Source organism: Astatotilapia calliptera, chromosome 7 (assembly GCF_900246225.1).
Source record: "Astatotilapia calliptera chromosome 7, fAstCal1.2, whole genome shotgun sequence".
In the NCBI taxonomy this organism is placed as follows: domain Eukaryota; kingdom Metazoa; phylum Chordata; class Actinopteri; order Cichliformes; family Cichlidae; genus Astatotilapia; species Astatotilapia calliptera.
Genome location: NC_039308.1, coordinates 34,962,173 through 34,977,008, shown reverse-complemented (window position 1 = coordinate 34,977,008; position 14,836 = coordinate 34,962,173). Strand labels below are relative to the sequence as shown.

The 14,836-nt window shown below is 40.7% G+C and overlaps 2 protein-coding genes across 2 annotated transcripts; both read right to left on the bottom strand.

Moving 5' to 3' along the window:
* Nucleotides 1-957: 957 nt before the first annotated feature.
* Nucleotides 958-3,339, bottom strand: LOC113027372 (tripartite motif-containing protein 16-like). The gene has a single exon (XM_026176990.1). It carries the CDS (start codon nucleotides 3,196-3,198, stop codon nucleotides 1,660-1,662), a length of 1,539 nt encoding a protein of 512 aa, XP_026032775.1. The 5' UTR covers nucleotides 3,199-3,339; the 3' UTR covers nucleotides 958-1,659.
* Nucleotides 3,340-6,461: 3,122 nt separating this feature from the next.
* On the bottom strand, nucleotides 6,462-14,072 carry LOC113024917 (phospholipid-transporting ATPase IC-like; the record flags this gene model as incomplete). The annotated part of the gene is made up of 13 exons (XM_026172221.1): nucleotides 6,462-8,069; nucleotides 8,564-8,694; nucleotides 9,193-9,331; nucleotides 9,526-9,771; nucleotides 9,991-10,074; nucleotides 10,717-10,940; nucleotides 11,030-11,186; nucleotides 11,276-11,404; nucleotides 11,574-11,709; nucleotides 13,216-13,291; nucleotides 13,429-13,540; nucleotides 13,690-13,854; nucleotides 13,944-14,072. Coding segments are annotated over 13 exons (1,965 nt in total), but the record flags the coding sequence as incomplete, so codon positions are not given.
* Between the last annotated feature and the right edge of the window lie 764 nt (nucleotides 14,073-14,836).

The window sequence follows — 14,836 nt, the reverse complement described above, 5'->3', positions numbered from 1 at the left end:
TTCATTCATTCATTTATGCATCCATTCATTTTCAAAATATTAACATTTTACTTCATCTTTTAAATGTTATATCTTCTTCAAAGTGGCCTTTAAAAGTATAAGTTATATTATTATATTATCTGAAAGCAAACACTGAGCTAGAACTAGATGGCTCTGCAGTCCCATTGTCAATCACGTCCTTTATTTCAGCATTAAGATACTTTCTTCTCTCTGGACGAACCTGATAAAACATCTAATTGTCGAGGAATCCTCCACGTCTGTGTCATGTTGGATGTTTATTCATTTAATGTACATATTTAATGCCTTTAACTACTTAAATCACCTTCAAAGTTAATCAGGCCTTACCGATGCACATTTGCTCTCCTGCTGTTTTTAATTCACAGCTTTTACCCTCTCGAAACACTTTAATGAACATCAACAGGAACACAAACAGAAAAAAAAGATTATATGCATTCAAATAGTACAAATTTTATTTATGTTAAAGAAAACCAAATCCCTAGTCAGGTTTCCCACAGCAACAATAACTGTGCACTGTATATTATTTACATCAGCAGTATTTTCACAAACAAATAACTTTAAAACCTAAAGTTACATTAAATTGAGCAAACCTAATTTACTCAGTCTTAATGTTTTAGTACAGGTGTACCCCATGTTTTTGCAAAATGAGAACCCAATGTGGAAGAAAAGGCTGAAAAGAACAAAAAGAATAAGTATTTCCAGCACTCAGATGATGTGAATTACTAAAAAGATAAAAAGGCCCAAAAGTTATAAGCTAACTAGGAAAAACACCAGTGCAAATCAATCAATAAGAGCCAGGCAGACAATAATAATAGAGGGAAATTGTCCCGAGTATACAAATCAGAAATCCACAGGCAAGGTTTATGAAATATGAAATAATTAGAACGGAGAAAAGAAACACAAATCAGCAAAGCAAAAGCAGAAAAAGAAACACTGGAGAGAAGGGTAAGCATGAACACAAACAAATATTAGTTTACAAATGAGGAAACAAAACCCTGATTCACAGATATTAAGTAAACCCCAACACCCTAACAGATACAGTACCAATCATTGGTTGGGCAAGTTTAATTATAATAATAATACATAAAACAAGCTTCTGCAAATTTGTTCTAAACAAGTAAATTTCCTAACAGAACATCAATGGTGGTAGAGAGATAGTTTAAAGGGAAATTTCTAATCATCTTGATCACTCATAAAGGTTCATTTGTGGTTTAATTTTCCTCTTAGTGGACTTTTGATTTATCCCAAACGTAGCATATTTGGTAGTAGGGATACTTTTCTGCACAGTATGGCATAAAAAGCTCCACATGTTGTTCTTTAGTAATGGGGTCATTTTTATACTCCTGGTATAAAACATGGAAAATAACTGAAAAAGAAAATTAAATAGTGTTCCCCACTATGACTGTATTTAACCTTTGACTGGTTCTGCAGCTATATATGTGGACAATAGCTGTGATAAATTATGTCAACACTAAGACATGTTCAAATAACATTTGAATGGCAACCAGCTGCTGACAGTATTATGGTGTAAAGCTTTTATTCTATCCTAGTAAAATCTACAATAAGAAACGACTGATTACAGTAGGTGCATCGTAAAATAACACTACACAGAGTGACACAGTTACTCTTTCTCCTGCCCATCTATTTGAGTTCACACAATTTCAGAGAATTACCACAACCATAAACACTGAGTCCAGCATAGAGCGGCTGACTGAATGTGGTCTGGACTCTGTGGAGGAGAGTCATGGTGTTAGAGATCCAGTAGAAAGACAGAACACCTGCACTGTGATCCAGGTACACTCCAATTCTAGCAGACCGAGGACCCGAGATGGTGTTGCTCATGCTGTTGTGAATAAATTCAACAGAATTTTCTAAAGCCCAAGATCTGTCATTGCATCCAAATTCACTTTCATCTCCTGTTCTGCTAATGTCCTTGTATGTGACTGCAACTGTAGCACTAGCTGGTCCCATCTCCACCTCCCAGTAGCAACGTCCAGTCAGGCTCTCTCTGCTCAGAACCTGCTGTCTTTGAGTGAATCTGTCTGGATGATCAGGATACAGCTGTTTTTTTATCGTCAATCTAGCTACTCTGTTGCCTTCAGATAATATCAGCTGTGGGTGTGCAGTGTTTAGATCCAGTGTGATTTGACGTGAATACTGCAAGAAGTCAGCTCTGGTCTTGGGTTCTGGCTCCGGTAGGAGTAAAAAATCCGCACTGGTCACTTTAAGTGAGATCTTGGTCCACTCAAGTTTAATAGTATTCTCGAGTTTCTTTCTGACCTCTGATACAGCTGCTGTTACTTCATCAAAGTAACACGGTGAGTGAATATTGATACTGGGCGAGTTTGTGGATTCACTTAGAGACGACAGAAGAGGGTAACTGTGTAGGAAGTGGATGTGATCTTGTGTGCATGACAGCTGTTCCAGCTCTGTCCCTTTCCTCTTCAGTTCAGCGAGCTCCTGCTGCAGCTTCTCCTGTAGCTCCCCGACTCTGTTCAACTCATTTTTCTGCTTAGATCTGATCTGCTGCTTCAGATTGGAGCTTCTTTTTTTGATGAGTGAAACAAGATCCTCGAAGACCTTCTCATTGTCTCTCACAGCTTTATCAGCAGACTGATTGATCGCCTCCACCTCCTGCTGAAGCACCTTCACGTCTTTCTCCTTTTCTTTAATTCTCTGCTGGATGTTTTGCTGACTCACCTCGAGCTCTCTCTGTTTCTCTTTCCTTTCTGTTGAAGCTGGGACTGTGTCGTGGCCTTTATGTTCAACCTTGGAGCACAGACAACAGATACACTGCTGATCAGTGCGGCAGAAAATCTTCATAGCTTCACTGTGATGAGAGCAGACATGGTCATCAAGCTTCTGGGAGGGGTCCACCAGCTTGTGTTTTTCAAAGGCAGGGGATTCATAGTGAGGCTGGAGGTGCTGCTCACAGTAAGAGACCCGACACTGCACACAGGACTTGACAGCTTTCAGCTTTGTGTCAGTGCAGAAATCACAGCTCACATCTTCAAGTTCAGAAGAAGCGCTGACTGAAGTCTTCTTCAGGTCCTCCACTGACTCTCCCAACATGGTGTTTTTCCCTAGAGCAGATCTCGGTGCAAAGGTCTGTCTCCACTGAGGACAGCTGTGGGTTTCCTTCTGATCCTCTTTATCCCAGTGGATTTGAATACAGTTCATACAGTAGCTGTGTCCACAGGGAATATTCACCGGATCCTTCGGGAGATCCAAACAGATCGAACAGCTGAGTTTGTCCTGGTTTCAGTGGGTTCCTCCCTGCGCCATTTCACCGGTCAGAGACTATGATTGTGAAATAGTTTCACTTTTGTCATACAAAGAAACAAAACTGACTCTCATTCCTTCTGTTCACATGCACTGAATGGGGTTTACGTGCACACCATGCTGGTCACACCCATCTGTAAACTTGTAGATCTAAGTATAGGAACAGGAAACATGTGGACCGAGTGGGAGTGTTTGTTTGGAAAGCAGGAAGCTTATTTCTCTGTGTTACAAAGATCAGTGTCCGTCTGAACTGAAACATCTGATCTGAGTGAAAGTGTGTGAAAGAAACAGATTAAAGACTCATGGACCATAACTTATTGCTTATTCAAGATTAACCTTCAATCTTGTTATTATTCGCACTTAAAAGCGATCATGTATGAATCTCTTCTTATTTCTCAAATCGGTTCATATATTTTATCCAAAAATCTTTGTACAATATTCCAAAATAACAAAGCTAAAGGATTTTTAATTAAGCTCTACGTTAAAATGTTTTAAAGCAGGAATAAAAAGTGACTTTCCCGTTTTACTTGTGTAAAATTTTAAAGACAAATATATGAATACAAATGTAAATAACCACCAAAAGATTTCATGAAGGTGAAACTGAGGACATTTCCCTCCTTAAATAATATCCTTTTCAAAAAATGATTGCATTGAATAAATGCATGTAACTATAGAGGTAATGAGTAATGGTAAGTATGTATGTGTATGTATGAAATGCCCAGCATGGGTGCTTGTAAAGGTTTGTGCAATATGTTGTAAAAAGAGGCATGTAACAAAAACATGTTGGCAACAGCCTCCCAGAGAGAGTGTGTGTGACAGATGATATACTCCCGTCACTCCCACCTTACAGGTGCAGCTGGATACTTTAACAATCTAACCCAAAACACAAAGGTGACAATAGCAGTGCTACAAGGCCATCACACTCCCACCAATAAAAATATGGCTTAGCTAGCCATCTACAAAGCTGGTTTAAACTTTTGAACTTCCTTCATCTCAGCCCCATTTCTTCCTATAGAGGCATATGGAAGCAGAAAGAAGTTAACATTTTACCAAAAAATTGAAAAGAATAGTACCGAGACACAGCCCTCGATAGTGCATCAGCCAAAACATTGTGTGCACCTTTATATGTTGAACATCGAGATCATATGACTGAAGAAGGAGGCACCATCTCATAAAACGTTGGTTGGGATTCTGAAGAGAATGAGGGAATGTGAGGGGAGTGTGACCTGTGTAAACTACAACCTGCACCTACAGCTTGATGCATGCTCAATCACCCCAGTAAGAAAATCCCAAAAAGTTGATTCTGTTCATCTGGACATAGCTTTGTCAGTGGCAGAAGTGCACCTACATACACTTCAAAATGTTGTAGAGTCCATATTAAACGCGATGCTCAGACTGGACAGACCTGCCCTTGCAAAAGAGAGAGAATACAATAACCTCAGTTTTATCTGAATTTAGCAGCAAGAATATACAGGTCATCAAGATCTTTATGACATTCCTGCAGTTTGACTAAGCTGGGGATCCTTGTTTAGCAGTGAAAATGTATATTATCCCTTCAAATGATACTGCCTAAGGAAAGCATATGATGTAAACAGAACCTGTTCTGGCACTAAATCCTGTGGAACTGCATATTTAACAGTGTGTGAAGAAGACGCTGTTAAGCACACACGCAGGCTATATCCCAATTCAGGGTCTGCAGCCTTAACGGTCCACAAGGGCAGCGTACTCAAAGACCGCTAAGGCCGGAAGTGCGAGGCTTGTGAAATGGGACGGTCTAGCCTCCGTCGCGCTGCCCAGGTTGCCTAGCAACCATGATACTAACAGCTGGAAACGTTTCATACAGCTTTGTTTGACAGAAATGAAGGAGAACATAATTTGTTCATTTGTTTGTTTGTTTCTACATGCGCTTTGATCATTCTCTGTAAGATTAAGCTCAGCTAATGAACGGCGTATATTTTAAAGTAAAGGCTTTAAAACCAAGTTAGTACAAACGTCACTAATGTCACATAACTTTGCCGACATGTGGCCAACAGTAATGTTTAATGTTCTTCGTTATTAAACATTTGCACATAAATAAGTGACATAATATTCAGTACATACTTAAAGTTTTCTCGGGCGCCCCTCATCCGCCGTTTTTTTTTCGGAAAAATTGTCCACACCCACCGCCGCGCTATGCATTCTGGGATATGTTGGGCCACGACGAAGTCTACACCGCCACGTCCTTAAAATTCAGGGAAAAGGAGGACGCATTTGAGGGCCGCATTTCGAGCAGCCTTCGAATTGGGACAGCCTTCGTTGTGTTGCTGTGATGTAATCGGCCTTAAAATGCGGCCTTTAAGGCTGCAGACCCTGAATTGGGATACAGCTACACACCATCCATTTCCAGGAACAAATAAGAGTCTATTAGATAGGAGTCAAACCATCTTATACTGACAGCATGGTCTAATCGCTGAGGTCTAGCAGGACGAGCACAGAGAGCACTATGATGAGCTCTGAAACTTTTCAAATAAGCCATTCATCTGAAGATGATCTGTTAGCTGTTTGACAACTACTCTTTCAAGAATCTTTGAGATGAGACGAAGGTTGGAGATGTATCGATAATTAGGTAAGAGCTGTGTCAACTGCTGGCTTCTCAAGTCATGGTTTAATTACGGCCTTTTAAAGGCCTGTGGCCTTTAAAAGAGATTATTGCTTCTCAAACATGGTGGTAGGATTTCTTTGAGCACTTTAGAAGGGATGGGTTCTAACAGACGTGTTGACTGTCTGCGGGAAGTAATGGTTGAAGTTCACTCAGAAAGCTCAGTCAGAGAGACACTAAATAAATATCAGTGGTATTGAAGGTTGCTGTATGTAATGATAGATTTGTGAGATGATTATTATTTGATTTGTGAATAAATTCATTAAGTCATTACTAGTTAAGGTTAAAGGAAGACTCAGCTCAACAGAGCTTGGACTAAGAAGATTGCTTATACATTATCTCTCTTGTAAGAAAGCACTTCTGCCAGGAAGACACCTTCATTAGAACAAAGTTGAAGTACTGGCAGGAATCTGTTTTTGACCAGTTTGGGAGGGTGAGAGACTGCAGAAAAGAGGAGCATAGAGAAAACAAGAGGTAGGCAATACTCAAATTAAAATTTAAATAAAGACACATTTCAGATTGCTAAATGTGCCCTTGGCTTTTATTAACAACCACATGATAAAACACCATCATACATCAAAGACCATACTGCTGCTTTTACTTAACAGCAGTCCTGATCGACTATTCCATTCATTCAGGAATAAAAAGACATCATCTGTGGACAGTAACACTAGCATGAAAAAGATACAGTAACAGTCAGAACAGGAACTATCATCAGTCTTGGCTCCTCAATATTCTAAACCTGATTAGAGGACTGGAAAAAAAAAACCTTTTCTTTGGGTTGATTGTAAACAAAATGAAACAAACATACACATACACACACATACCCACTCACACTAAGATAATTCTCCTGTTTGAACCTAAAGAACATGTAAGTTAACTTGGAATAATTTGTAAAAACAGAAAGGAACGTACAAACTAGTAAAAGTTAATCAAATGAAGATAAACCGACAAACCCTTGCTCTATTTCTGAAGTAAGCTCTGAAGATTGTTGGAGGAGGAAAGTGTGGGTTTTTTTTTTTTAATGTAAGGCACCGAACAAAACAAGGATCCAACTTGGAAAGAGGTATTTAAAAGATTTCAAGCATGAAGTACCTTAATTTAGTGATTACTCTAAGTACACCTGGTTTGATGCTGCAGAGGAGAAAAGATCACCATTCACATCTCACTGTTAAATTAAGACACACTTTATAACATCTGACCACCCTGCATTGCCTAGCATAGTAACGTCCCACTATTATGTAGAATAAAATATTAAAAAGATGATGTCTTGACTTGTTTAACTTTAGCCCACTAGCTTAATGTGAAGGTAAATCTTTGGAGGTCAACGAATGGAAATCAAACTAACCGATGCTTTAGTCTGACTTAATGCAGTACAGATTAAATATTATTCTTATACTTTTAACGAAAACACTAATATGTCAAGTGTGCTGTAGACACAAGGCTAAAACTCAAAATCAAAATTATTATATTAGTGTTACAGTACAGAAAGACTTAGCAGGGATAAACTGACTAAAAATAAAACTCTTTTAAAATCCTGAGTTAAATAACATTGTCAGTCACACAGATGCTGCGTGACCTCAGACCTCATAATGACGGTCGTTTTCGGTGAGCTTCTTGCGCTTTAGTATTTCAACAAAGTTTGTGCATAGAGGTGCATCTGGAGGCGGGGAGTCTAGGTCACAGACAGGAGCGAAAAACAATTTAGAAGAGTTTCATTTAAGAAACTTCAGGAGAGCTCATTTTCTTTTATTCCCTTCTGGCATGCTCAGAATACCTTATAAGGAAAATGTTCTTAAACTGCAATAGAATAACTAAGTGCTCTTTGCACTCCCAAATATTTACAGCTCCCCCTACTGCAGTTTTGCTCCGTCTCAGACTCAGACCCGCCCCTTCAGATGTTTTCGGCCTCTCTCCGGGGAATCTCCCTGATGCTCTCTTGAGGTCCACCATGTGCCCGTGGGCGCCGTCGAAAGCTCTGCCCAGATGCAATAAGGTCAGCGTAGCCTTGGGCGTGAGAGAAGGCGTATGCAGATCGCCGGGAACGCCGGCCTCGCTGGAAGGGCGCTGGCTTTTTCTTATCGTCATCTTCCTTCAGCTCCATCTCGTATTTCTTTCTGTTTCTCTGGACCTAAAGGACGATTGGAAATAAGCCGGTAATATATGAAGCAGAAGGGGTCCATGGAAATAAAGTAGAAAGTCATAATGGAAAGAAGAAATCAATTTTACTTCAAAAGATGGTCAGAATACAGCCTTAAAAGCAACTTGTAATTACAAAAGAGCGCTTGCATATTCTGCAATACAGCCGGCACCCTAATGATGCTGTGTAATTGTAATGTAAGAATGGTGGGTTAGGATAATCTATGCTACAGCCCTGCCATCAATGTTAGGAAATAAAGTTGTGGCCAGAATTAGTAAGTGATAATCATACATTTAAAGCAATGCATGAAAGAAACAAAAAAACAAAAAACAAAGCTATGTTGTTTTATGTTTATTAATATATTTATGTATGTCAAGCATCTTATTGCCCATCACCCAGGACTCCCCCACCTTCCCTGAGAGGGTTCAGGCTGATGGGTCAGAAAATGACCAGCAGGCTTGTTGCTGCACTGGCAGAGGTCTCACCTTGTCTCCTACAGAGGGCCAGATGGTTTTAGAGAGAAACTGGATGCAGATGACAGGCAGAAGGCTGATGCCCACAGTTAGGATGATGGTTAACCACAGGTACGGCTGGCGTAAAGCATTTGATGCTACCCCTATAAACACAACATATAAATACACACACACATGTTAACAGAGAAATGAAGAATGAGGGGTTTATGTGGGGACCTTCAATACTTGGACATGATTCTCATTGGGTAAAATTATTAGTAGAAGGCTATTGCATTCATGCTAATGAAAATAAAAAGCCTTTTGTCAAAGCCTGACTTACTGACAACTTGTAGAGGATTTAGCAGTTAAAGAGACTTAACTTTTCTTGACAAACAGCTGTAAGGAGTGTCTACACTGAAAGCTACAAATGAATGATGAAGTTGCCTTAATGCAATTATTGTTTAATATATCAACAAGTAATTTGTCAGTGATATTGCAGCTTCAGCTGGCCAGAGATCCCCTAGGAGCGATTTAATCTGAAGCAGGCTTTAAATTGGAGGCCAACCAACACAGGAATTTTAGAATACGTCATCAACCCTTATTGGCTTTTTGAATAACAGTCAGACAAACCGCTTAAATTAGTGAAGCTGTGGTCAACTAACCTGTGAAGGTGAAAACTGAGGGGAAGATGACATGGATCCCAGCACTGTGGATGTCAAACATGACCCCAAAGTAGATGGCTATGCTGCCCAGAACTGCAAAGCAGTTGACAAAAGTCCAGTAGGAGGTATCTAAGGAGATCTGACAAGACAGGAAGGAGAAAAGACAGACAGGATATTTTACATAAAAGCCATTACAAATATCAATATTCTTGAGTAGCTCCATATTTTGACAACATCAATACTTCAAATAAGTCACAAAATCCGAATTATAATTCCTAAAAGCAAAAACTGAAAATTTATGCACTGCACATGCTCAGAAATTTGTAACCAAACCTGCAGATTCACGATAAAAATCAAGGACGAGGCAGCAACGACAGCAAAGGACTGATAGTCTGAGGGGGCTTCTCCGTCTTGCCCCATGGTTTGCAGGAAGGCTCCATAAGGTATGAAGAAGATGATGAGTGAGACGAAGATGCCGTGGAACAAGCTGATGAAAAAGTTTTTGTAGTTAAACAACGTCCCCTGCTGACCGGGAATGTAGAGTTTGGGGAATTTTAAACTCAGTCTGTCGTTGACATCCTACAACAGAGAAAGAAAGAGAAGGTTTCAAGAAATTTTAAGATTAAGAAAAAAATATCTACTGAAGAATGACTCAACTAAACTCTGTCTTTGTGCCATGAAATTATGAGAAAATTATGAAGAAAAAAAAAAAGCTACCGGTATTCATAATTAGTTTTTACATTCATGCAGGATACAATAGCCCTCTTTTCTTTGGTCTACAACAAATTCAGCTTTTACCTGGTCAAGAAGTCCAACAAGTAGAACAGGCAAGCTGCTGTAAGCCAGATTGTAGAGTGTGATAAACCAGTCTTCAAAGGTGATCTGCGGGAAGGAAAAAACAATCATTTATCGTCTCTGTTGCTGTTCAGTATTATCTGTCACTGAGTGTGTACTTTAGAAGTAAAGCACCACAAATCTGCACTTCTCACTGCACAACCTAATCCAAAGCAATCATGCTACTTAGTGGGATGAGGAATTGAAGATGTAGGAGAGACGTCTGCAGTATCATAATCTTGTTCTTGCCTCTTGTGCGACTGGAGCATTCAGATGTATGCACCGTTAAAAGTATTCTTTTAGGTGTTGCTCAGTAAAACCTTTGAAGGTTAACATTACGACCCCTTAGGCAAAAGGACCAAGGTACAAATTTAGACATTAAACCGAGAAGTTGATGTTGACTAATGGAAATTAGGTTGTGTGTGTGAAAGGCGTTTTCTGTGGATGTCTTCCAGCAGGAGAACATTTACTCTCTGCCATGTTTGAACATGGATTAAAAATTCTACAGAAATGAGCTTCAGTGTTTTGTGTGGGAGCTACTCACTACGTTTGCAATTTTCACAGGGTTAAAGTACATGTTATAATGGGCAAACTCCATGAAAAGTTAGTCTAATGATGGCTATGATACTACAAACATTCCCTTCTTTTCAGAATAAAATCAAAAGGGATGACTTTCACAGTGCTGCTGACCTGTGAGGAGTATCCGTTGAAAAAGGAGTACCAGAAGTGGACCAGAGTGAAGGCAAAGTTCTTGAAGAAGAAGAAACGCAGGAACTTGCACATTCGGATGTAAGACCAACGCCCGTGCACCAGCAGGAGGCGCTGCAGGTAACGGAACTGAGCAAAGGCGTAGTCGCTGGACATGACGGCCTGCATCCCCTCCTGACCGCTGATACCGACACCGATGTCTGCAGCTGGAGGGAGAGCGGACGGGGAGAAATCTTAGAGCAGATTCGTAGAATCTTACACACTTGGCGTGAGCACAGTTAGCTTGTGTCCTTACTTTTGATCATATTGACGTCGTTGGCTCCGTCTCCGATGGACAGTGTCACAGCCTTCTTGTACTTCTTCACCAAACTCACCACATTAGCCTTTTGTTTCGGTGTTACACGGCAGCAGATGACCGCCTCGCATTCACAAGCCATATCCACAAAGTCAATCTACCGGTAGAGAGAAACATTTCACTGGATTTAATATCATGAAGACAAAAATTCTTCGTACTCACAATAATCAAAGTTTTTTGTTAAACCTGTCTCATCTCTTTCTCCCAATCATCCATCGGCTGTCCGTCCTGAGGGTTGCTTGGAGGTTGACGCCTCTTTAGACGCAGACGACGCAGACGACGGCGTTTCTTCTTCTTTTCATACAGAATTTCATTCTGAAAGAATAAAGAGAGTAGATTAGTATGTAAACCATGCAGGGAAACCGTATTAAAGGCAATATATTACATTTATCTTTAGACTATAACATTGGCTAGGCTTTTTAGTACTACCAATTCATCTTTTATAGTAGCTTTAATTTAGTTTTGGTTTTTGAAGAAAGCTCACCAGCCATCCTCCAGTGATGATGAGAGCATTTTTGTTTGATCCGGGAAAGAAAGGCTCGGCCGTTTTCTTTTTGCCTCGACGGGTAAGCTTGAGGGTCATTCCCTTCTGCTGGCCTGACGTCTGGGTTAGCTTCTCACTGTAGACACACAAATACAGGTGATAACAGTGCTCAATTGCAACACAGTTGGGCCATAAATAGTATAAAAGATGGTTGGAACACTTTAAATATGAATGGAAACAGAATGCAATGGTTTCATTCACTGTTTTTCTGATGTTTTGATGGCGATGTGTCCAATCATCAAGTTATTTTCTTTTTAACATGTAACTTGATGATGGAACACATCATCATCATCAAGTTACATGTTAAAAAGAAATTTTACATCTGTGATGGGGACCAGGTGGTGGTCCCCATCTTTAAGAAGGGGGACCGGAGGGTGTGTTCCAACTACAGGGGGATCACACTCCTCAGCCTCCCTGGGAAAGTCTATGCCAGGGTGCTGGAAAGGAGAGTTCGTCCGCTAGTCGAACCTCACCTCACCTATGGCCACGAGCTGTGGGTAGTGACCGAAAGAACGAGATCGCGGATACAAGCGGCAGAAATGAGCTTCCTCCGAAGGGTGGCTGGCCTCTCCCTTAGAGATAGGGTGAGAAGTTCGGCCATCCGGGAGGGGCTCAGAGTAGAGCAGCTGCTGCTCCACATCGAAAGGAGCCAGCTGAGGTGGTTCGGGCATCTGACAAGGATGCCCCCTGGGCGCCTCCTGGGTGAGGTGTTCCAGGCATGTCCCACCGGGAGGAGGCCCCGGGGCAGACCCAGGACACGCTGGAGAGATTATATCTCTTGGCTGGCCTGGGAACGCCTTGGTGTTCCCCCGGATAAGCTGGAGGAGGTGGCTGGGGAGAGGGAGGTCTGGGCATCTTTGCTTAGGCTGCTGCCTCCGCGACCCAGCCTCGGATAAAGCGGATGAAGATGGATGGATGGATGGATGGAAATTAATCTAACCTAAAATAAAATTAAAAAAAAAAAAAAAAAAAAGAAGAGGCCCCTCTTCTGTGGAACCAGCTCCCAGTTTGGATTCGGGAGACAGACACTATCTCTACTTTTAAGATTAGACTTAAAACTTTACTTTTGCTAAAGCATACAGTTAGGGCTGGACCAGGTGACCCTGAATCCTCCCTTAGTTATGCTGCAATAGGTGTAGGCCGAGGATTCCCATGATGCATTGAGTCTTTCCTTTTCAATCACCTTTCTCACTCACTGTGTTAATAGACCTCTCTGCTGAATCACATTTGTTATTAATATCTGTCTCTCTTCCACAGCATGTCTTTATCCTGTCTTCCTTCTCTCACCCCAACCGCTTGCAGCAGATGGCTCCGCCCCTCCCTGAGCCTGGTTCTGCCAGAGGTTTCTTCCTGTTAAAAGGGAGTTTTTCCTCCCCACTGTCGCCAAAGTGCTTGCTCATAGGGGGTCATGTGATTGTCGGGTTTTTCTCTCCATGTATTATTGTGGGGTCTACCTTACAATATAAAGCACCTTCAGGCTACGATGTTGTGATTTGGCGCTATATAAATAAAACTGAATTTAATTGAGTCTGCAGGGACAGTCCGCCTTGGGATGTCGTTTGCAATGTTCTTGTCAACCTACTTGACATCATCTCCGTAGTGGATCTCCATGTCGTCTGTCAGAAGTGAACAGGAATATCCGATGTTCTCTGCCGTTTCTGGGATAAATTATGAAGATTAAAACACGAGTTCAGATTCAATTCATCCAAATTGTTACTTTAACCAGCTCAGGCATGTCGCTGTTATTCATGTGATACAGGTGTTTTATTTCTTGTGCACTTTGGGGTGATGGTACCTTTCTTATCTCCAGTCAGGACCCAGATCTTGATGTCTGCTTTAGCCAGCTTGGCAATGGTTTCTGGAACTCCATCCTGTAGTTTATCCTCAATAGCCGTTGCTCCAATTAGCTAAATGCAAGAGAACTCGTTACTAGCTGTAACGGGAGCTTCTTGCTTTAAAATCCGATAGATTTTTAGCAGAAGAGATTTTTTAATTAAAACATTCAAATGAAGTCTACATGTATATAGAAACTAAAGCGTAGTCATTTCCCACTCACCATCAGGTTGTTCTCGATCTGCTCATACACAGCATCCAGGGCAGCTTCGCGGTCATTCATGGTCACCTGGGCCTCTTTGTGTCTCCTGGACCAGGCTTCGAACTCTTCAGCGCTGATGTCTTTGTAACACAAGCACAGTGTCCGCAAGGTCTCGTTGGCAAAGACCTGATAACATGAAAATGTTGACTTTGTTTACTCCTGAGAGAAAAAGACAGCATCTGGCATGCTGCAAATGAGATTAAACAATAGCTCACATCAAGAGCAGTCTGGGTGGTTTCCTTATGTTTGGAGCTGGGGGAGAGACGCTCGTAAATGACAGTGTCTGCTCCTTTACAGTAGAGACGAATACGGCCATCGGGAAACTTCACTAAAAAGACAGTACATAGAAAGATCAGCGGTAATTAGACAGAAGTCTCAGTGAGGTAAAAAGTCAAAAGTAGCAGGTCCAATCTGTCCAGTCTAAATAGCTTTGATAATATTGCTCTTATTTGTTTTAGTTATTTCTATAAAAAGACCGTAGTCATAGTGACGTTTGGAAACCTTTTTTGAAATTTGTAATTTTTGCCAGTTTGCAAAAAACAAAAACAAACAAACCCTGTTTTATTTTCTATTTCACTTTAAATTAAAAATAAGAATTTAGAGAAATAAAACTATGAATGAAACTATTGACTGAGACCATAAAGTCATCGGGAACCTGTTTGTTGAAATCAAAGATATAAGTAGGGTCATTTCCTTTAGATTTCTAAATGACCGCACTTCTTTTTGCATCCAGAGGTGCTGCCGCCTGCTGACAACTAGAAAGAAGGTGAGTCACAGGTTTCACTTTTTAGGCCCTGAAGCAATATGCCCATTTATATACAATCTATATTCCTTACACTATAAAAGGATGGCATGTGGTGCAGTAGCGACGGTTTTAGCAAGATCTGGATCCACGTCCAGGTAATGCAGCATCCACACATATTGAAATTACAGAATATGTTTAGGATTAACTACGTATGCATTTATATTAAAGATTGTCCAAAACAAGTAAAACTGTTCAAATACTTTTGAGTTCTGTGCCAGTTGTGCATTTTGAGTAGAAACATAATAAAATCCTTCCATGATTTAGTGAAGACTTGATTTATTCAGTTTTTAGGTGGCATTTCAT